Source organism: Vombatus ursinus, unplaced genomic scaffold, assembly GCF_900497805.2.
Source record: "Vombatus ursinus unplaced genomic scaffold, bare-nosed wombat genome assembly UNPS02000577.1, whole genome shotgun sequence".
In the NCBI taxonomy this organism is placed as follows: Eukaryota; Metazoa; Chordata; class Mammalia; order Diprotodontia; family Vombatidae; genus Vombatus; species Vombatus ursinus.
Window position 1 is genome coordinate 19,550,945 of NW_020940355.1, and position 22,421 is coordinate 19,573,365.

Consider the following 22,421-nt stretch of genomic DNA (forward strand, 5'->3'; position numbering starts at 1 on the left):
ACTGGCCCTGAAGTCAGGAGGACCTGAGTTCAAATTCGGCCTCAGACCATACACTTAACACTAGCTGTGTGACCCAGGGCAAGTCACTTAACCCCAACTGCCTTACAAAAGAAAAAAAAATGTTTCAAAAAAAAACCAAACCAACAGACTGCTGGGTTAAAAAGCCCGGTTCACCTTCCCTATAGACTCTCAAAGACCCAGTGGAAAAGGGAGGACAACGCCACACAAGGTACATCCAGGAGCAGGGAAACTCACCAGGAGGGAAGACGTCACTTTCCCTGCTAAGAGCACAGCGGCGTTGTCACGTGACCACCCCTTACTACGCCACCCCGCTCCTCCCCCACCCAGCCCCAAACCTCGGGCTTCCCTGGCCGGGACGGAGCCACGTTCACAACGGAGCTAACGAGGAGGGAGGTGGGGCCACGTCCCGTTTGACGTCTGCGTGCCCCGCCCACTTCGTAGCCCGGATGAGGAGTATCGCCATTACCGCCGAAGCCGCCGTAAGAGCCTGTGGAGGCTGGGAAGCCCGCTGGCCCCACCATGAGATTCTTCTCCCGGTTGATCCTGATCGTGCTGCTCGTCTTCCCCACCGCGCTACTGCTTGGGGGCGGCCCCGGAGGTACGGCGAGAGGGGCGTGGGAGGATTAAGACGGGGAACGACTGCAGCGCTTGCCAAGTTTGGTGGTGGGGGGCGGTGGGAGGCAGTGGCGGCGGCTCTCGGGGGTCGCGCGGCAGTTGGTCCTTGCTCCCTCCCGCACCTCTACCTTCCCTCCGCCGATCCCGGGGATCGGGGGCGCGGGGGGCAGGGCGGGGAGTCCTGGGTGCACGAGGAGGCCTCCAGGAGCGGGGCTCTCCCGATCCCCTGCCGTGCGGATCCTTAGCGGGCCGCGCGCTGTCTCCCGGCCGGGCCGGGTGACATTGCCCGGTGCCTCTGTCCCAGCGCTCCGACCTGCGTGGCCGCCCCCTGTCCATGCGTTCCGGGACCTAGGGCATCCCCGAGGGCGGCGGAGCGGAGCTGCAGTGGCCGCTGCCCGCTCCGCCACCGACCGCTCTCCCCCGCCCCCACGCGCACTCGGCGCCGGGCTCTAGGCTGACGTGTCATTATCTGCTGTAGGGGGCCTGGCTTCATTCATTGCACAGAATCCATGTTTCCCTGCACCCGGCCTGGCACAGCACCTCTTTTTGGTTGCCTGTCCTTTTTCCTGGGAATCTTAACCTTCCTCTCTCCCACTGACATACTTTACTTAATTAGTTCCCTAATCTCAAAAGGGGATTTTTTTCCTCCTAGTGCCCCGGAGCAGTGTTCATCTATGTCGTTGTGTCAGGTTGTGTAACCCTGCGCTCTCAATCACTTTAAATTTCATATAAAAACCATTTCTGAGCTACTGGCCTTACTTAGGCTTAATTTAGATAGAGAGCCTTGATTCTAAAACTTCCAAGAGAAATTCCTTAATGGTATTGCCTATATGCTACAATAGTCAAAGAAATGAAGAGAGGGCAAAAAAGAAGAATGAGAGCGAGTAAAGTAGGTATAGCTTGATGTAGTGGAGAGAGCATCCAGAGACTTGGGTTCTTTATCCCAGCTCAGCCTCTAACTTTCTGTGTGACTATGGACAAGTCCCTTCACTTTTCACTTTCAGTTTCATCTGTGAAAAGAGGAGATTAAACTAGATGATCTCTAAGGTTCTTTACAACTCTAAAAATCAAATTCCAAAAGAATGTTTTGATTAAATTTTAATGGTATAATCCAATGAACTTATGTTTTACAAAGAAAATAAAGTAGATTGACAGATTTTGACTCAATGTATGGAAAGAACATCTTGGAGGAAAAGTTAATTCAGCTGTAGGTTATAAGAAAAAAAATTGAGTTTGCTTTCGGAGATGCTTGCAGATCTCCTTTCCTTCTGCCTCTTAAGGATAACTTAATTTTTAAAAATTCTGATTTTGACCATTTTTACTTTGTGGTCTTAATCTTTCTACAAAAATTGACATTGGATTCATATTTGGATTACCTCCGTCCCATAGGGTTATATTTCTAAAACATTTTATATTTTACAGAATATATCTTTCTTTAATTTTTTGCAACCAAGAATGTTTAGGACTAAGTAAATGTCACTAAGATTGTTATCAAAATAATGCTGTTGTATTAGTAAATATATATAGTTTAAAATCTAAGTTAAACTGAAATGAATGACCAGAGGCCATTTTGTATAAAAAGTCAAATTTAAGGGTGCTTCATTTTAAATTACTGTGTCATATAGTTATCACTTACACCCTAGTTTGGAAAATTGTAGTTCTTTATTTCATAGTATAGTGTTCTTTCTATTTTGCAAAGTTCATGACTGTCACCAACATTTAAGTAGAAGCCAAATTCATGATGTAGGAGTCTATATATATTCTTTTCTTCTGGGTATTACAGCATGTGTATTTGTTCCCTTGCCTATATTTTTGAACTGAATTGCCACATCATCATTCTTTCTACAAATCATTGGTAGATTTACATACTGGTGGCCTAGAAATTGTGTTCAGGGTCTATTTTAGAAAATACTTAAACCAGTTTAGAGGTTTCTTTGTATCAAATTGCTTACATAGAAAAGCAATATAGTTTTACTTTTGTTTTTTTCTAGACTTTAACTTGTTTCCCTCATTTTCTAATATAAGTATCTTAGAACTTTACATTGAAACTCAAAACAAGCAGAAATACAAATCTTTTTTTCTGTTAACTTGCTTTGCTATGTCTTCACTATATTTTTCACAATGTAAAGTGTTTTACATGCATCCATGCTCATTATTTATTTATTGATATGATTCTTCCAAACAATATGGTAGCACATTCTGAGTGTTGTACTGTTTTGCATGTAGGATATATGTCTTCTAAACAGTATTTGTGTGATTATGATTTTAACCATCAGGATTAACTTATTGATTAATGTCTTGCCCTTAGGTTCAGTTGTTACAAACACTTTCTGTTTACATCGTTAGGGTCAGTAGCTGTGGCCCAAGATGCTACAGAGGATGAAGAAGCACTGGAAGATACAATAATTGAAGATGAAGATGATGAAGCAGAAATAGAAGAAGATGAACCCACAGATTTGGTTAGTGGTGGATTATATTTGACATCTTGAGCGTATGATTTGTTGGGAAGCACTTGATAAAACTTGTTGTAAATTTGTTATAATATCAGTTCATAATTTTATGAGGTCTAGTGAATCTAATTATGTAGGTTGTAAAACAATATCTTGCTTTGGCCAGATTTGAAATTGACGGAGACCTTAGAAATCATCTTGTCGTTTGTAGTAGTAGGGGTTCTAGATAGTAGATTTGAATTCCCCGCAATAGACAGATTTATAAGAACCCTAGGGGAGAACTCAGAATCAGTGTGCCTCCTTTTCTCCTTGTAGGTGATAATTTATCTCTCTTCACTTCTTACTGTAATCACAGAATTTTTCAGAGTCAAAAAAGGAATCTCAGGAGTCATCTAGTCAAACCTAGCCTCCAAAAGGGATCCCCAGTCATTGAGCGGTCATCCTGCATATGTTTTCTTAGATACTTATAGTAAAGAGGAACCTACCAACTGGCTCTGGAGTCAGAGGACCCTGTATGACCAGGGTCAAGTCACTTAACCTCTCTGGGCTTCATCTGTAAAATGAGGTTAGACTAGAGAACCTCAATGGTCCCTTCTAGTTGCAGCTTTAGATCTATGATCCTTTGACCTCCCTAAATAAATAGAATGCCCCGAGATTTCCTTTACATCCAGCCTAAATTTGCCTCTTTGCAACTTCTGCTCAGTGTTACTAGCTCTGTCCTCCAGAAAGAAGTCGAACAATAGAACAGATCTAATATGCCTTCAACAGGACAGCCTTTCAAGTATTTTATGAGTTCTCTTACGTATTGCTTCCTCCCCCAGTCTTCTCCATGCCAAATGTCCCCATTTCCTTTAACTGATGGGGGATATGCATTCAAGACTCTTTACTGTTCTATTTGTCCTCCTCTATATGATCTCCAATTTGTTAATATCCTTGCTATAATGAGGTACCCTGATCTAGTTCCCCTCTCACCCTCATATCTTATTCCTCTGAAGTCAAGAAGCAGCACAGAGACTGGAATAACAAATTAAAAGAATGTTTAAAGGAGGCCAAATCCTGAGTAACTGTAATAACCAATCTTGGTCTTGAAGAACAGATTATATAACACAGCTTCCTCCTCTCAAGAGAAGAGGGGGGACTATAGAAACAGAATGCTGCATACGCTATCAGATATAGTTACTGTAGCATTTGTTTTTGCTTGACCACCTTTCTTTGTTAGGCAAGAAAGAAGGGGGTTGTTATACCCAGAAATAACTGATATAAAAACAAAAGCAATCAACTTTTAAAAAGAAGAATAGCATGAAATAAGTCATATAAAACCGTCGGATTAATCTTATTCAAACATCATTCTTATTCTGTGAATCTTGAACCTATACTGTTTCTAGACTTCATGATTTCACACATGGTTGAAGGACCTACACTGGCTCCCATCCTAACAGAACTTTCTTCTCTCTTCCTGTTTATATTCCACTGATTTCATTTATTGTTACTTGAATTTTTCCTTCTTAGTCAAGCCACTCTTGCTTCACTTGGAAGTAAATAGCTTACAAATTACAGCCTTTTTGCCTAGAATTCCCTTCTTTAACCCACCCATATGTCTTCTTCCTAAAACTTACATCTTTCAAGGATCCAGCTATGAATTATCCTACTTGATTCTTCATTGCTTTCATTGGCCCTTAATGTGCCCGTTTATGCTGCGTTTCTATTGGTTTTTTGTTTGTTTGTTTACATTTTTACTTAAAATTTTGAGTTCCAAATTCTATCTCTTTCTACCCCCTCCCCCTCCCTGAGATGGTAAGCAGTCAGATATAGGTTATACATGCGAAGTTATGTAAGTCATTTCCATATTATTCATTTTGTACAAGAAGACTCAAATAATACTTTTAATAATAACATTGCTTTTCTGCTAAGAGGCAATGGAAGGTAGAGGTTTGAATGTTAAACTTGAAGTTAGGTAGACTTCCACCTTTTCTATTCCTACTCATTATTTAAAAAAATAACTCAATTACCACCACCTATTATGTGTTCTCTAATCTTTCCCTCCTCACTTCACCAAATCTATGTCTTCCCTGCCCCTCCCATCATATTTCCCAAAGCACTTTGATCATGTACTACATGTGTTATTATGTATATTATTTTATGTAAATTATTTGTGTGTGTGTCATGTGTGAATATAGATTTAAAATTGGTTGGACCTTAGAAATGTCTAAGCCATCTCTCTTTTTAGAGATGAGGAAACAGACCTCATGAGGTTAAATGAGACAGCATAGCGTTGTAAATAGAGTGTTGGACTTAGAATCAGGAAAATCTGGGTTCAAATTCCATCTCAGATACTTCTCTGTGCCTCAGATTCCTTATCTAGAGTTTTATTGGTTTTACTGCTTTCAGTTTTTCTGTTTTATCTTTCACACACCTGCCAGATTGATATTCCTAAAAAAATAGGCTCAACAAGGTCTTTCTACTGCTCAAGAAGTTGCAGTGGCTCTTGCCTTTAGGATAAAATGGAAATTTAGAGACCTTCACAGTATGGTTTTAACTCATCTTTCTAGGCATACTTCACAGTAGTCTGCCTCACATATTCTGTGTTCTAGCCAAACCAGCCTACTTGTAACATACTCTGTGCCTTTTCATGAGCTGTCTTTCATACTTGGAGCACTCCACTGAATAACTTCTACATCTTTTGAAATATGTAGTTCTTTTAAAGTTTCTGCTGTCATCTGTCTCCAAGAATTTAGTAAGTGCTTGCTTTGTGCTGAGCAATCCCTGGAATACAAATACAAGCAAAAAGAAAGACAATTTGTGCCTTCCAGGAGTTTACATTTTAATGGCAAAGATAACTCTGAAAAGGAAGCTGAAAATGGTGAGAAGGGGCTAGGAAGTCAATCTGATGTACTTATTCACTGCCTTATTGTTGTGTAAATATAAAAGTCTAGTAGCCCCGCTGCCGTAATAATGACTCTTTCCTTATATTAATATATCCCTTTTTTAATGTTGTTAGGTAGAAGAAAAAGAAGAGGACCTCTCTGGTGAACCTGAAGCCTCACCAAGTGCAGACACAACTATCTTATTTGTAAAAGGAGAAGGTAAAATAAACGTTTTTCAGCACTACAAGTAAAACTATTCCTCATTAATCATCTCAGGAATCCTTAGTAAGCAGGGAACAGAGCTAGATGTAGAAGGACTTTGGAGAAGGGGAAAAGGTTCTGGAATGATGCTTAAGTAAGTATTTTGTACATATTCCTCTTGAAATTGGCATAATGGGTGTTCTCTTTACAAAACATCTTATCTGTTTAAAGAATGACATGTGGAACTTGAAAAGGAAAAATAAACAGGGAAAAAACAGAAAAATCTCTTTGACCTAGGAATTAAATGTTCGTGGATCAGTGAGCATTTTCAAAGCTTCTGTTTTCAGAAATTTTCAAACTATTGTACTACAGTATTGCATAATATTTTTTATGTAAAATATTAATGAAATACTAGTTTTGCAGTCAGCTGTCAAGAAAGTTGTAAAAGGTCTTAAAGAGATAAAAGTTATTTTTTAAGTACTTGTTTCTCATGGATTTCTGAAAATCTTTTTTTCATACTGGTGTACTTTTTGCTTCTTCTAATTGTAAAAATTTTAATTTGAAGAAAGGATTTGGTTTTCCCCTCTCATTTCGTAACTTTTTGGCTTTTTTTACTTCGTTGGCATTTTTATCATTCATGGTATTGACAGTATTTTTGATTATTATAGCTCAGTATTCTTTCCCTACCCTTTTATGTTATCTATTTAACAGAGTTGTCTTGGAAAGAACATAAGACTTAGAATTAGAATAGCTGAATTTGAATCTTGGTTCTGACTCTTAATAACTCTCTGAATTTGGACAACTCATTGAACTACTTTGAGCCTTAGTTTCTTCATTAACAAAATGAGTCTCTTTAGGTTAACTCACAATAGGGTAGGGAAAAGTACTTTGGAAACCTTAAAGTACTATAGGTAGGCATAAGGTTTAGACTCATGATTTCATCAGTGTAAGGAACTTCCCAGGGTAGAAACTCTTACCAGTGCAGGTCATCTATAGAAATATGAGGTATTGGTTAGATCCTTGTGGCTCTCAGTATTGTTCAGAATAATAACCAAACTATCTTAGTAGCAAGTTATGTCCCAATAGAGACAAGGTAATACGAGGCATTTGGCTTATAAAGCATGTAAAGCCAAGTGATTCCCAGCAAAATCCGATCCAACCCTCTAGGTGTAATAACTGACATTTATATAATTCTAAAGTTTGCAAAATACTTTAGATTCATTCTCATGTGATCCTTAGTATCTGTGAGGTAGTTAGTATAGGGATTCTCCCCATTTTACAGGTGAGGAAATTGTGTTTCAGAGAGGTTAAGCTCATTGGATTATCACAACTCTTTGAGGGGAGGGGCTGTTTTTCCATTTTACGAATGAGGAAACTAAAGCTCAGCAGAATGAAGTGACTTCTCCCTTGTCCTAATGGGTTAGAGATGAGAATCGAATTCAGGTCTCCTGACATCTAAAGTCCAGTGTTTCTTCACCATCTTTGTCAGATCTCTAACATCAGGGGATCTATTCTAAATAGGAGTTACACAATTTAATTTCCTGTGGCTGTGTTGACATTTTTAGCCAGGTTATCACTGCTTTCTTTTAGCTGTCAGCTTTGGGTTCTTAGAGTGCTGCAGGTGGACCATACAACTACTAAATACTAACCCTACCACTAGATATTTACAACAGCTCCCAGTTCACATACTCATAATTGAGATTTGACTTCTATAAATGTAGATAAGTGTAATTTTTTTTTATAAGTGTAATTTTTAAGGTTGGAATTGGTGTTTAGGTATCTTTTATATCTCAGTGAAACTTTCTAACTTTCCTTAATTTTCTTTCTTAGATTTCCCAGCAAATAACATTGTGAAGTTCCTGGTAGGCTTTACAAACAAGGGTACAGAAGACTTTATTGTTGAATCTCTAGATGCCTCATTCCGCTATCCTCAGGATTACCAGTTTTATATCCAGAATTTCACCGCTCTTCCTCTGAACACCGTAGTGCCACCCCAGAGGCAGGCAACATTTGAGTACTCTTTCATCCCTGCAGAGCCCATGGGTGGGCGTCCATTTGGTCTAGTCATCAATCTGAACTACAAAGATTTAAATGTAAGCCCTGCTTATTTTTTTTCTGTTTAAAGTTTCAACCCAGTGGAGTGGGGAGGGGGATGACATTTTGCTTGATAAATAATCAATCTGGATCATAGGCCACTCATTGTTTAGGGACTTAACTGTCAAATTTGTAAATTATGCAAAGCTTCCTCTTCTCTGGTTGCCTGCCTTTTGGTTGTTTTACAATTCATTATGCCTTCTACTTACCTCAGAGTTTATACATTATGATTTCTAGTGTTCTAGAACAAGTAGTCTTAGCAACAAAGTTTGTCATTTTAATCATTGGGAACAAAGTGGCCAAACATAATTCTTGATGTCTTTTTTTGTTGGTTTTTGGTGAGGCAGTTGGGGTTAAGTGACTTGCCCAGGCTCACATAGCTAGTAATTGGCTGGTGTTTGAGGCCAGATTTGAACTCAGGTCCTCCTGACTCCCAACGCAGGAGCTCTATCCATTGTGCCGACTCTTGATGTCTTTTTGTTCACATTAGTTGTTTATTATATGTTTAGCAGCAGAATAGAACTGATATCCTAGAATTCTAGTGTTCAAAGTTAGCCTCCAGGATATGTTGGTCTTTTTTTCCTGCCTTCAAACGAGTTGTGTAACCTTTAAAAATAGACAGGTGTTTTACAGTGTTTAATGAGACATTTAGAATTTCATGCCCCTTATCTTTTCACCTATGAAGTTACAGAAGATAACATGATACCCAACCTACAGATACAGTTTTTATCCAGTTTAAAGACCTCTAGTGCAGATAATCATGTAAAAATATTTTTTCTCCTTTGAGACTTTTGCTGATTGGAAAATACTTTTATGTAGTAGTGTAGAGGACTGTTGCAGATAATGTCAGATTAAAACCTTTAGGTACAGTATTTTAGTGATAAAGTAGTCATTAAATCATCTTTGTTAATAGATTTTAAAAAATACATAAATTGCTTTTATGTTTCTGAGTTGAGTATGAGTTAAATACAAGGAAGTAGAAGTATACCCTCTATAAAGTTACCCCAACTAGTGTCATTTTTCAGTAACATTAATAAAATGATAACCAAAATCCAGCAGTAGTGTCATTTGCCCAGTTGCCTAAGAGGAAATCAGGAATCAGCTGGTTAGTGTTGACCGTAGCTAGTCCTAGACCCATGAGTCCCCTATAACATAATTTTGCCTGAATCAGTTAATTCTGTTAAGCAGGGTTGGATGGCATTCTTGTTAGAAAGGACAGTGATCCTTTTACAGTGTGTGTAACCTGATGACAGAACCAGGTTTCTCATATGGCTAACATTATTTCCACTAAAGAAAGTTGTTCTAATGATTTAAATCCGTCCCATTTGTTTCGAAGTGATTTGTTTCTAATCTGTTGCTATTTAGAAGCTAAATTTGGATTTTCCTTTCCCACTTCTTAGAATGGTCTGCTGCTACTAACCCTTCTCTATTTTTCTCTGCCTAAAAGGAGAAGAAATAAATCTGATAAAAGTGTTGTTCTGGCATAGGTTTTTTTTTTATTTTGTTTTCAATTGGGCGTCTCTTCTTTTCCCTAGTGGTCCCCCTTCCATTCCTTCATTCTCCCTTTACTTTGGTTCCTAAAGAGGCAGTGTTAGCAGTGGTACAAGCATCTGTGTTGTAAGTGATATAGAGGAGACACACCACATTGTAGTGGTGATTTTCAGTGGTGGTAATTTTATTTTATTTTATTTTTTTTAATTAGTATTTTGTTTTTCTTCAATTACATGTAAAAATGATTTTTAACATTTGTTTTTAAAATTTTGAGTTCTAAATTCTTTCCCCTCCCCATCTCCCTCATTGAGAAGGCAAGCAATTTGATATAGGCTATACATGTGTAGCACGCAAAACATATTTCCATATTATTCATGTTTTAAGAGAAAACATAGATACACATACCCCATAAAAATCCAAGAAAAATAAAGTAAAAAAATGCTTCAGTCTGCATTCAGACTCCCATCATTTCCTTGTCTGGGAACAGACAGCTTTTTTCATAGAGTTGGTTGTTCACAGTTGATCACCTTACAATATTGCTGTTACTGTGTACCAAGTTCTCCTGGTTCTACCCATTTCACTTTGTATCAGTTCATGTAAGTCTTTCCAGGTTTTTCTGAAAGCATCCAGCTCATCATTTCTTGTAGCACAATAGCATTCCATCACAGTCAAACCACAACTTGTCCAACCATTCACCAATTGACGAGCATCTCCTCAATTTCCAATTCTTTGCCAAGTGGTGGTAATTTTAAACCAACGATTTATAGTTAAAATGTGCTTGCATCAGTCCTGCTGGCTACACATATTGGCCTCATCAATTATGAGAATGCTGTATGGTCGTCTAATATGAGTTAAATGGATTTTAAAATCTCTTTGAAACTTTAATCATTTCACCACATTTCAGATTTTTGTGTTTTTATAGGGCAATGTGTTCCAAGATGCTGTCTTCAATCAAACAGTTACGATTATTGAAAGAGAAGATGGGTTGGATGGAGAAACGTAAGAGAGAGTTGTGATAAAGTAGATCATAGGATCATAGATTTAAAGCTGGAAGGGATGTTGGAGGTCATATAGCCCAACCTCATTATTTTACAGAAGAATAAACTGAGTTGCAGAAAAGTGACTTTGAAGTGACTTGTCTGGTGTCACCTAGTAGTAAATGAAGAGCCAGAGTGAATCCAGTAACATTTCTGTGGCACCATGCATCCTCTCCTGATGGGCAGTTAGGGTAAAACTCTAAGATTTGTTGCTTCCTAAATATGTTTCTCAGGTGACCATGTCATTTCTGAAATGGGAGAGGCAACATGTCATGTGTGCTCAGTTGAGTCTCTTAGATGACCAGTAAAAAAAGATAACGTAAACTTTATAATGAAGTTAAGCTTCAATTTAATTATATTTTCACATATTTCTTGTATTTGTTGCAAAAGACTTAGCTTATCAGGGAATTTATGATTTACTTTGAAACATATGCTTAATATTTCAATGTTACTGGGAATTGGGGATTCACATAGCTTAAAAAGCCACACTGCTTTAGGAAGAACAAGGAAGTTGCCCAAATTGCTCCATTTTACCCCTGTTCCCCAAATTCTTGCTTACTAGAGATAAACTGTATCACTTCTCAGACTAATGACAAAATACCAATTTTCTCTGAGTTTTCCCCTTGTAATATTACTGTAGAAAAATGTTTTGAGACTTAATCTCTAAGAATGTTTAGTCTTTCAGCAGAGAATGTATATAATGTCTACCACTCAGCTGTTCTACTTTGGGTTTCTTTAATTTCCCATGTTTTGTGAGATACTTTTCTTGACTTTACATTATAATTTATATTTATTCATTCATAACTTCCTAAAGATGGTGTAAAATAATTTACCAAGCCCTTATGATGCCTTTTTTTTTTTTTAACCAGACTTGTGATTTCATTGGTGTAGATAACTCCCTATATGGGAAAAGTCTTTGCCTATGCAGATTGTAAACTCTTGCAATTTAGAGTTTTGGACAGTTGGGGATGTCTGGGGACACAGAGATTTGTCCAGGGTTACACAGCCAGTATGTATTACATAACTGGCTCCTAATTTAATTGAATCCTTTAAATTCCATTTCTTATTCATAAGGTTATTTAGAGGATTTATGGCATGTATCAAAACTATTATAGCATTTATCTTTATTTATGGTAATTTCTTCTGCTTTTTTTTTCCCTTCCTTGAAATAAGAATCTTTATGTACATGTTCCTTGCTGGACTTGGGCTACTAGTCGTTGTTGGGCTTCATCAGCTTCTAGAATCTAGGAAGGTAAGGAATTGCATATGCTCTCTTACAGATACTTATAGCCTGAAAATCACTTAATATTGAGTTAATAATAACCTAACCCCTTGTGACACCTTAATTATATGGGGGGGAAAAACATTTTTGTGTGGTCTACTTTAATTGAAATTGAAGACTATTAAGTATTTCTTAGATTCTTGTAATAAAATAGAAACCTAACCTTTTAGTTATTGTTGGTTGTTATAATCCTAATAAAATCTTACTTGAGTACTGATATAACTAAAATTATTTGTGTGTTCTTTTAGAGAAAAAGACCAGCCCAGAAAGTAGAAATGGGTACATCGAACCAAAATGATGTTGATATGAGTTGGATTCCCCAAGAGACTTTGAATCAAATCAGTAAGTATGCATAAAAATTTTACTGGGGGAAGTACTTGAGAAATTTGAGGCTGACATAAATGTCTTCATAATTCTTTTCTAAAGAAAACTTATGAAAGAAATAAATGTCATTTAAAAGTCATCTCTTCCCATCTACAGTTCTCAGATGTCTTGTGTACAATCTAGTATATTTTAAAGGCTGATTAAATGCTCTACTTTCTCCACGAAAATGGTAAACAGTCACATCTCTTTTTATAACTCCCTTTCCACCAAAATAAACCCCATAATAAACATTGAGTAGCCAGGGTCTGTGATTTTACTAGATGAGGAAAGGAAAAGTACTAACTCTTTTTACACAGAATAAGCTTTGTCTGAAAACTAAACATCTATTTTTACTTTTAGGTTAATTTTTTTAAAAGAATCTGTCTTTAATTTTATATTTAAGGATGTATGTGAACTCTTTTATATTCCTAATCTTTTCCTATCTCTTTTCTTTCCTGTTGCTTCAGTGCAGAGTAGAAGAGGTGAGGCAATTAAACTTTGTTGATGATGCTTGGTAGTAATGGGGACTTTTCTTGGATAGCAATACATCATTTGAGTTAGTTATGGAATACCAATTAATGATCGTGTTCAGTTTTGAGCATTACATTTCTTAGAGAAATTTGATAAATGACCATAGTTAGATTTTCAGGAGGAAGAAAGAAAATAATTTTAATCTAATCCTTCATCATCCCCCTACTCAACAAACTCCAGCGGCTCCCTATTACCCCAAAATCAACATAAAATCCTCTATTTAACATTCAAAGCTTGTCATGATATAGGCTACATATCCCATACCCTTCTAGTCTTCTTTTTTCCCCACACCCACACACCTATACTCTTTGATCCAGTGACACAGGCCTCTGAAATCCCACCTTCTACAGGACGCCTTTCCCAATCCCTCTTAATTCTAGTACTTGCCCTGTGTTGGTTTTTCCTATTTATCCTATATTTAGCTTGTTTATAAATAGTTCTTTGCATGTTTTCTCTCACATTAGATTGTGAGCTCCTTGAGAGCAAGGACTGTCTTTTACCTCTTTTTATCTCTGGTGCTTAGCACAGTGCTCTCTGGCACATAGTGGGCACTTAATAAATGTTTATTAACTGACAAAGATATTAGTTACTTATACATTTATATCTTTAACTTTTATGAAGGTGAAAAGTTCTTTCTCTAACAGTGAAATATAAATAGATACCAAGTAGCTTTTATATTCAAAAATAACCTAGGTTTTTTTTTTCCCCCATCACTTTATTTTTAAGCAGCTCAGTAACTTTAGCATGAGCTGTCACTTCTCCAGGTCTATTGATTGAGAAGGAAGATGAAAAGAAAAATAAATCTCAGAAGGGTTAAAATGGTATGGAGGAGAGAATAGAAGTGAGGGTTTTTTAAAATGTCTTTTCCATTGGAAATCGTAAGTCTAATATTTTAAAACACAATTATTGTTTTAAAATGTAGCCATAATCAATTTATTTAATTGGATCCTCTAAAAAAAATTTTTTTAAGAGGGACAGTTTTTTGTTTTTTTATGTCTCCTTTAAACTGCCCAAATGCAGGTGTCTTTGGTGATCTTATCTGCTTCTGTGGCTTCACACATCAGGGCAGCCACAGTCTCTTTACTGAACTTCCAACATGCATTTCCAGGTGCCTGGGATTCTAATTTTACCTGGATGTCCTCCACTTCCAATTTAGTATAAGTCTTCTCTTTACTCCCACTTTCACCAGCTTCCCTTATCTTTCAACTTTGGTGTTTCTATTCATGGTACCATCATATTTCTAGTTTTCCAGGTGCTTAAGCTGTGAATTATCTATGGTTTTCCCTTTCCCTCATCCTCTTATATCAAATCAGGTACGAGCCCTGTTGATTCAACCTCTAAAATATCTTATAGACTCATAAATTATCATTAGAGCTGAAAGAGACTATAGATTATCCAGAACAACATGCCTCCATCTCCTTTCCATTCATGCTGCCACTCTGGTTCAGATCTTTATTTCCACCAGACTTTTATAGCTTTAAAAATTGGTTTCCTTAACTCAAGGCTTCTCCATTCCCCAGTCTATTAATCAGTCCACACATGTGCCAGGACGTGTGTGGAAATCTGTCTTTCACACAGTTGCCAGGGTAATCTTCCTGATACATAGATCCAGTTATGCTCCTTAGAAATCTTCAATCTAAAAAAGAAAAAGAAATCTTCAGTCTGTTTCGCCATTACCAGTAGGCTAAAGTACAAACTCCTTAGCCTAACATTCAAAGCCCTCAACATTCTGGCTCCAGTCTTACCTTTCTGACCTTATCTCATGCTACTCCCTTCTAGGGACTCAGACTAGACTAATTAGACTCATTTTCAACCTTTCCTTTTCTGCCTTCATGGATTTATGTATTCCGTTCACCCTAAGCTTAGAATACCCTATTTTTAAAAATTCTCTTCCTTTCACATGGCTTATCAATTTTTTGCTGTTGTGTAACAGAACAGGGCTCAGGAACGATTGTTGCAACAATCCACCATAGCAATAGTAACAAACTCAGATAGAAACAGGGACCATTAATCTGTACTTTAGTATTTTTCAGGGCCAAATATTGACTTAGTTTTAAAATGTAATGTTATCTGTCTTATTATATTTTTCTTTATTTTGTTAAATGTTTCCCAATTACATTTTAATCTGGGTCAGCTGCGCTTGGGAGTGTGGTTATATGTTTGACTGCTGTGTATTAGAGGATTCCTTTCAGGTGAGCATTCCATTGCTCAACATCTGCTAGTTAGTAACCCTCAAAAAAAAAAAGGCAAATGAAACTAGTTTGACAAGAGTTGTTTTTAGTAAATCCATGCTGGCTCCTAGTGATCATTGCTTCTATTTCTAAGTTATTCAACCATCTGTTTAATATATTATGGAATTTTGTCTGGGTTCATAGTCAAGTTCATGAGGCTCTAGTTTCTGGAAGTCATTTCTCACTTTTTGAAAAATAAAAAATTTTCTCATCTTTGGGCTTCAGGAGCCTGTAAACCCATTTTCCAGTTTCTTCATTGAGTACCTCCCTTGGCTGACTGATCAGAACTGGGAATTTTTTCAGTACTGTTGGATATGTCATATAGACCTAGAGCAGGCCTGTACAACCTGTGGCACATGGGCCGCCCAAAATCCTTTGGTGGGCCACAGGTTGTGCAGGCCTGGCCTAGAGACTTGAACTCATTTAAAGCAACTAGATACACTGCCTATTTTGAACCTCAGTTAATGATATTAGTCCTAATACTTTCTAGTTTAGAGATTTTTCTCTTTAACAGAAGAAATAGAAATAGTGTTATATTTATGGTTAGTGGATGAGTAGCTGGTTGAGCAACATATTTAAAGGAGTAATAAATTGCTTGCCATGAAGATGGTTCACATTTATAAAGTACTTTTGTGATTTGCAGAGCTCCATATATACTTTCCTGGTTATGATTAAGAAAATTGAAGCTCAGAGCATTTTACTGGCTTGTGCGTAGTGGTACAACCTGGATCTTTCTGTCTCTCAGTCTAGTGTTACTTCCAATAAACTCACAATCTCTTATGATTAGGACGTCCTTGGTAGCCTAGAGGAAACTGAAGGGAAGTACTATTCTGGACCTGTGTCTGAAAAGCAAGGAGGAATTGATTCCTGAAGTAGAAACGTTAGGAGCCTTAGGAGAAGTAAGCCCTTCATCTTAGAATTTTTTATACAGAAGATAAAAGCCAATCATAGTATGTCGTGCATTGGCATGCATTTTGGAAGAACAGCGTTCAGAGAAAAATTAGTGGAGGAAGAATGGGTCAAGCTCAAGATCAAAGAGAGAAGAAATTCTGATGAGGAATCAATTAGTCTAATATTCATTAAGTTCACATCAAATGCCAGATACTGTGCTAGGCTCTGGGAATACAAAGACCGAAAAGAAACAGTGCCATTAAAGAGTTCACATTATTTCAGGAGACAAAAAACATATATAAGCATATACAAAAGTATATACACATCTGTTAACCATGTGTGTTCCCTAAGATTTTCTTGGGCCTTCTTCCCTTTTTCCTCTCACTTTATCTCATCAGTTCCCATGGATTCAGTTATCTTCTCTGTGCAAATGATTCTCAGATCTATTTGTCCAGCCCTTACCTCTCTCTTGAACTCCAGACTCACATCTCCAGCTGTTTATTAGATATCTTGAATTGGATGTCCCATAGACATTCCTAACTTCCTTATTATTGTCGAGTACTACAGTTCTAATCACCCAAACTCATAATATAGGTGTCATCTTTGACTCCTCACTCTCTCTTTTAATCCCTCAAATCTAATCTATTGCCAAGTTTTGTCAGTTCTTCCTTCTTAATATGTCTCATCTACACCCCTTTCTCTTCTCTGGCATTGCCACCAACCTGGTACAGGCCTTCATCACCTCACATCTGTACTATTGCAATAGTCTGCTGGTTATTCTCCTTGTCTCAAATCTCTTACCACTCCAGTCCGTCCTCCATTTAGTTGTCAAATTGATCTTCCTAAAGTGTAAATGACCATGTCAGATGGGATGCTTGAGCTGAGTTTTGAGGAAAACTTAAGGGACCCAACAGGAGAAGGAATTACATTCGGGAATAGGTGAAGGCACAGAAGTAGGAGATGTGATGCCATGTGAGGAACAGCAAGAATCCCATTTTGGCTGGACTTTAGAGAGCATGAAGGGAAGTGATATGTAATAAAGCTGGAAATGTAGGTTGGAACTAGGTTGTGAAGGCAGAAGAGTTTATATTTAACCCTAGAAGTAATAAGTTGCCTCTGGAGTTTATTGTGTGGTGGAGTTAAATGGTAAAAGCCATGCTTTAGGAAAATCACTTCCACAGAGTAGAAGTTGGATTGAAGTAGGGAGATGCTTGAGGGAGGTAGACCTATTAGAAGCCCATTGCAGTATTCCAAATGAGAGGGGAAAAGATTGTAATAGTCTGGTTGCTGTGTGAGTAGCAATATGTACAAGTAGATCCTATTTTATTAAGCACCTACTATGTACAAAGCTCTGTACGTAGTGGGTGCTTAATAAAATAGGATCTACTTGTACATTCAATTCACAGAATCAGAGTTGGAATGAACTTCAGAAAGCATCAGATTAGTACTCTATCTGAACAAACTTTATAGAAATAAAACCAATAACAAACAAATTCTTTCATTGACCATCTCCCAAAAATAAATGTCCATTCTGCACCACCTTTTCCCTCTTTGTCAGGAGGTGGGTTCCTCATTCCTCAGGAATCGTGTTACTGCATTGGTCAGAGTTCTTAAGCATTTCAAAGTGATTTGTCTATAAGTGGACAATTTAGCTTTTAAAAAGACCTGTTCAGAAGATAGAAGCAAGAGTAGGTAACGGAAGATGAATACAAAAACATGGTATAGTAGTCCTCTAAGAAATAGTGACAGGAGTGTCTGTCAGAGTGCAAAAAGGTTTCAGCAGACCAGAAAAAGTTGGGCCAAGTGTAGTGGAGGTGAATGTAAAAACATGCTTGGATTCAAAAACCTCACAAAAAATCTGGGGAAAATAGTAGTTTGTAAGCTTAATATGAATAAATAGTATGATATGACAATCATAAAAGCTAATAGTATTTTAGATGGTATTGTGAGTAGTGTAATATTTAGGAAGAAAGAGATGATACACTGTACAATGCCATGTTCAGACCACATCTGAAGTATTGTGTTCATTTCTAGGCACTTTTTAGGAAGGGTAATGGAAAATTGTAGAGAATCTGGTGGAAGATAGACAGGATTGATAAAAGGTCTCCAGATCACATCATTACAAGTTCATTGGAATGAAATGAGTTCTGCATATGTCCCTCTCCACACATCCCTACCCATTGAACCATACCTCATGACTAGAAGGAAAAAACAGCACCAAGCTAGATAGTATATAAATGTTTCCCATCCACCCTGCCTCCCCCCCTTAATCTTTTCAAAAAATGGAGAGAGGAATACATTTTCTCATCCTTTCTTGGGGGAAAAGCTCAGTCATTATAATTAAACAGTATTTGTTTTCATTTGGTGGGAGAACTGGGTGCCTAAAGAAAGAAAACTGGGAGGGAGAGGGGGAGGGAAGGACATGACAATTTTCTGTTTATCATGAGGAAGAGTGATTAGACTTTGTTTGGCTCCAAGAGCACAAATTTAATTGTAAAGATTTGGGAAAGTCGTAAAGTAGATGTTTGTTCAGGTATGGTATTGCTGTGATGTTTCCTGAGGTCCATTCCAACTCCGTGATTCTGTGATTTAAGACTGCTTTGTCTGTGACTTAGTCCAGAGCTGTGTATGTAGTAGGTACTTAATAAATAATTTTTGAACTGAATTTTCATAATGGGTTTACCTTTTTTTGGCCATTCTTAACTCTAAATGTAGGTGTCATGATTGTTTTGTTTTTTTATCTCTTTGCAGTTCTTTTTCTACAAGTCTCTGCCCATTCTGGACTTTTACCTGGTTTTACACTACTTTTTAATATACATCTATTTAAGGGCCCTTTCATCTATTGCTTGTATGCATTCCTTTTAAAGCTTAAGTTCCATGGAGAGCCTCCTGTTCATTTACTTTGTTTTCTTTACATACATTCTCCTCTTCCTTCTTTTTTTATTGGAATTATTTGTGATTCTATTGTCTGTCAGGATTTCAGTTTAGAGAGCCTCCTGTTTCCCTGTTGAACTGTAGAGTCTTTGACCTTCTGCTCATACCTAGCTTTTCCTTGAACTTTAAAAGAAAAAAATTCTATCTTTCTCATATATAACCATAAAAAATAACATGCTGAATTTATTACATGTTTTTTTAAAATAGCACATGATATGTAATATTCATGGTTTCTCATATACTCTTCTATTCTTCTTTGTATGTGGAAATTTTTTCTTTTGGGGGGAGGGTGTTAAATCTAGATTTTTTTTTTTAAGGCAATTGCAGGTAAGTGACTTGCCCAGGGTCACACAGCTAGTAAGTGTCAAGCGTTTGGTCTGAGGCCGGATTTGAACTCAGGTCCTCCTAACTTCAGGGCCGGTGCTCTATCCACTGTGCCACCTAACTGCCCCAGTTACCTATGTTCTTAATTTGACTGTGTGATCTATAGTATATACTACAAATATCCTTGTGTTTGTCACTTTATTCTGTCCTAAATACATTCCACCATATCTTGGTCCTCATATTTTTTGGGTTTGGCTTTCAGTGTAGGTTTATGTGTTCTTGACTTAGGGAGTTGCCCATTTGTCAGATTTTTCTTTTTTAACAGAGAGACCTTTGTTACCTTTTGCCTATTAAAGGCAGAAAGAAAGAAGCCGTAGGAGTGATTGAAGATGCTAGAGAGATCAGTGTGCACGCAAGCAAACTTTCTTGGAGATGACCTCCACACCAGTAACATGTCTGTTAAAATGTAATCAATTCCTTTATCCCCCAATGCAATTTGGTGCTTGCCATGTCTTCAACTTTCTATGTCTTTTTCTTGAAGACAGCATTCATTGTACATAGGTGAGAAAAATGTGTTGTATTCTTATTTGTAACTTGTAAAACATGTAAGAATTGCAAAGGGATGGAATCTAGGGTACAAGTAGAATGATTAACCTTAGGGGAGAGGGTTCCTTGTGGACTAGAGGGAAGGATTAGAGAGGGTGATTAGGGTAACCTGTGCTAGATGGGGGATGAAATTGTCTAATGAAAGTGAAAATGACAATTTGGGTTTGGGCAACTTTGGGGAAATTGCCTGATTATCTACCAAGCAAATGCTTTGTATCCCAGTATCATGTTTCAGCTTTAGTGGAGTTAGCCTAAAACCTTTTAAACTTATATGTCTCCATGTAAATTGCCCCAGCTTTGTTAGTTGTGTGTAACAGCAAGTGGTATGATGTCTGTGCTTAAAGCCCACTGCCATTATACAGTAAATTGTCATTAACTAAATTGCTTAGGGATTGAATGTTCTAGTTAACTGAGTTTTCCGGAAAATTCACATTCTAACCTTTGAAAATCTTTCTAAAATATGTCACTTTCCTGACATAGTAATTTTCATATCATCATAGATGTAGGTGGAGAAGGTAGCATGACATAATGTTTAAAGATCTGGGTTCAAGTGCTACCTCACACATACTAGCTATTTGACACTGGGCAAGTCACTTAAACTCTAAGTGCTCTCTCTGGGCATCTCCATAAATGTAGGCAACTATAAGATGCAGAACAATTTTCCATCTGTATTGTATTGGCAAAGGGAGTTTTCTCACCATGAATTTCCTAAATTAAAGAAGTTACAATTCTGTACCTCAAAAAGAATATTAATTTTTTTCCCCTGAATACTTACCCTTAGTTGCTCTTTTTTAACTACGTAGTTAGTCTTTTCCCTTGTCTTAGTAGAACAATGGAGGAGGAATCTGGATTTTTTTTAAAGATTTCATTTTAATCCCTGTTTTAAACTCTTGATTGAAAGCTTTCCAACATGTATTCTATATTTCTCTGCTCCTTTAAACAAAGGATACTGAATTTTTGTGATGCAGAGATACTTTTGGGTTTTTGAGGGGTTCAGAACACAGACAGCTATATTCATCTAGTGTTTCTTTTCAGATTTCTTTCCTTTGCCCTCCTCAGTTTCTTTTTATACTTGATCAGTGATGACATCTTGCGGGTATGAACCTGCCTCTAGCTAAACCATTTCTTCATATGTATAATATCCTCTTCTGAATTTTATCTTCTAGTGTTTTATGGTCTGGGAAACTAGATAGTCAATTATTACATTTGTGTATAAGATAAGGAAACTGTAAAGAAAAATAATTGACATTATAGTCTCTTTTTTGATCCTTAACAACAATCCCTGTGATAGGGCAGGTGGTATTTGTTGTATAGATTAGGAAACTGAGGTTCAAGTGAGGTTTAGTGACTATTGAAGATCATACAACTAGCTGGGGAATGATAGAAGCCAGCCCTCATGGCCTAGGTCCAGGTAAGTAGGGATGTACAGTATAATAAGATAATAAATGTGTGGGGTGAGTCATTATGTGCAGGCAGTACATAATTTAAAATCAGTAAAAGTTGATTTGTTAACATTGTAATAATTGGAAATTTATTTTAACCAGCTCAGTCATATATCTGTAATATATTGATATTTATATTCCTTATAATGACTCCTTATAATGACAGTACTGGATTCTGAAAAACCTTCTCAAAGATGCAGTCAGGTTTTTTATGGTTTTTGTGTGGTGTTGTTAAGTGTATTTTGTTAATTTCAATTCTTTTGAAAATTCATCATTGATGTTTGGCAAACATCATACACATCAAATGTAGCTATAAATGAGATGTTTTCATTACTTCATAGTCTCACCATATAGATGTCCATCAAGATATTTGATTAACTGGCAGCTCATTCTGCATCCATGCTATATTAGAGAATTTATTTTATATGATAAAGGATATTGATGCTTATACTTAATACTTCATTTTCCTTTTCGTGACTTAATTAATATTAACCAGTGTGTGTCTGTAATCAAATAAATACCTGTATAACCTGGGTATTTTTAGATGCATGTGTGCTGATTCTTGTTAACTGAAAGCAGAATAAATTTTTTTAAGCACAGTTAGTAACCTGGCTACTGTTAAATAGACTCCATGACAAATAAAATTGCCAAAAGTTGAAAAAGAGGAAAGGGAAAAATGGCTATATGTAATGAAGTGGAGGAGAGATTTGAGCCTTTGATTTCATCGGTATAGGGAACACCTAGTTTGGAAACTCCCTCTACTAGTGCTGATCAGCAACTTGTTTGTAATTTATGATCTCTTTAGAGAGCTGCCTGGGTAGCTGAGGATTTAAGTGATACGCATGTACTCATATGGCTAGCAAGTGGTAGAGGTTGGACTTAAATCCAGATTTTGTTCATTTCAAAGTCAGTCCTTTTTCCACTGAACCCTTATGGCTTCTCTAATTAAGTGATAATGTTGTTGGATTGTTTTTTGTTGTTGTTTTTTATCCTTTTGGTTCTGATTGGGATAGGGACTAGACTTGTAATTTCATTGGTATGGGG

General features: G+C 37.1%; 1 protein-coding gene across 1 annotated transcript in view; it reads left to right on the top strand.

Annotated features, from left to right (window-relative positions):
- Positions 1–449: 449 nt before the first annotated feature.
- The window catches only part of SSR1 (signal sequence receptor subunit 1), a 28,683-nt gene continuing 6,711 nt past the window's right edge, over positions 450–22,421 (top strand). The window contains exons 1-7 of the mRNA XM_027837814.1: positions 450–619; positions 2,983–3,095; positions 6,085–6,169; positions 7,982–8,244; positions 10,659–10,735; positions 11,947–12,025; positions 12,304–12,397. Coding sequence (XP_027693615.1) covers positions 541–619; positions 2,983–3,095; positions 6,085–6,169; positions 7,982–8,244; positions 10,659–10,735; positions 11,947–12,025; positions 12,304–12,397 — 790 coding nt within the window. The 5' untranslated portion in view covers positions 450–540. The remainder of the gene's footprint in view (positions 620–2,982; positions 3,096–6,084; positions 6,170–7,981; positions 8,245–10,658; positions 10,736–11,946; positions 12,026–12,303; positions 12,398–22,421) is intronic.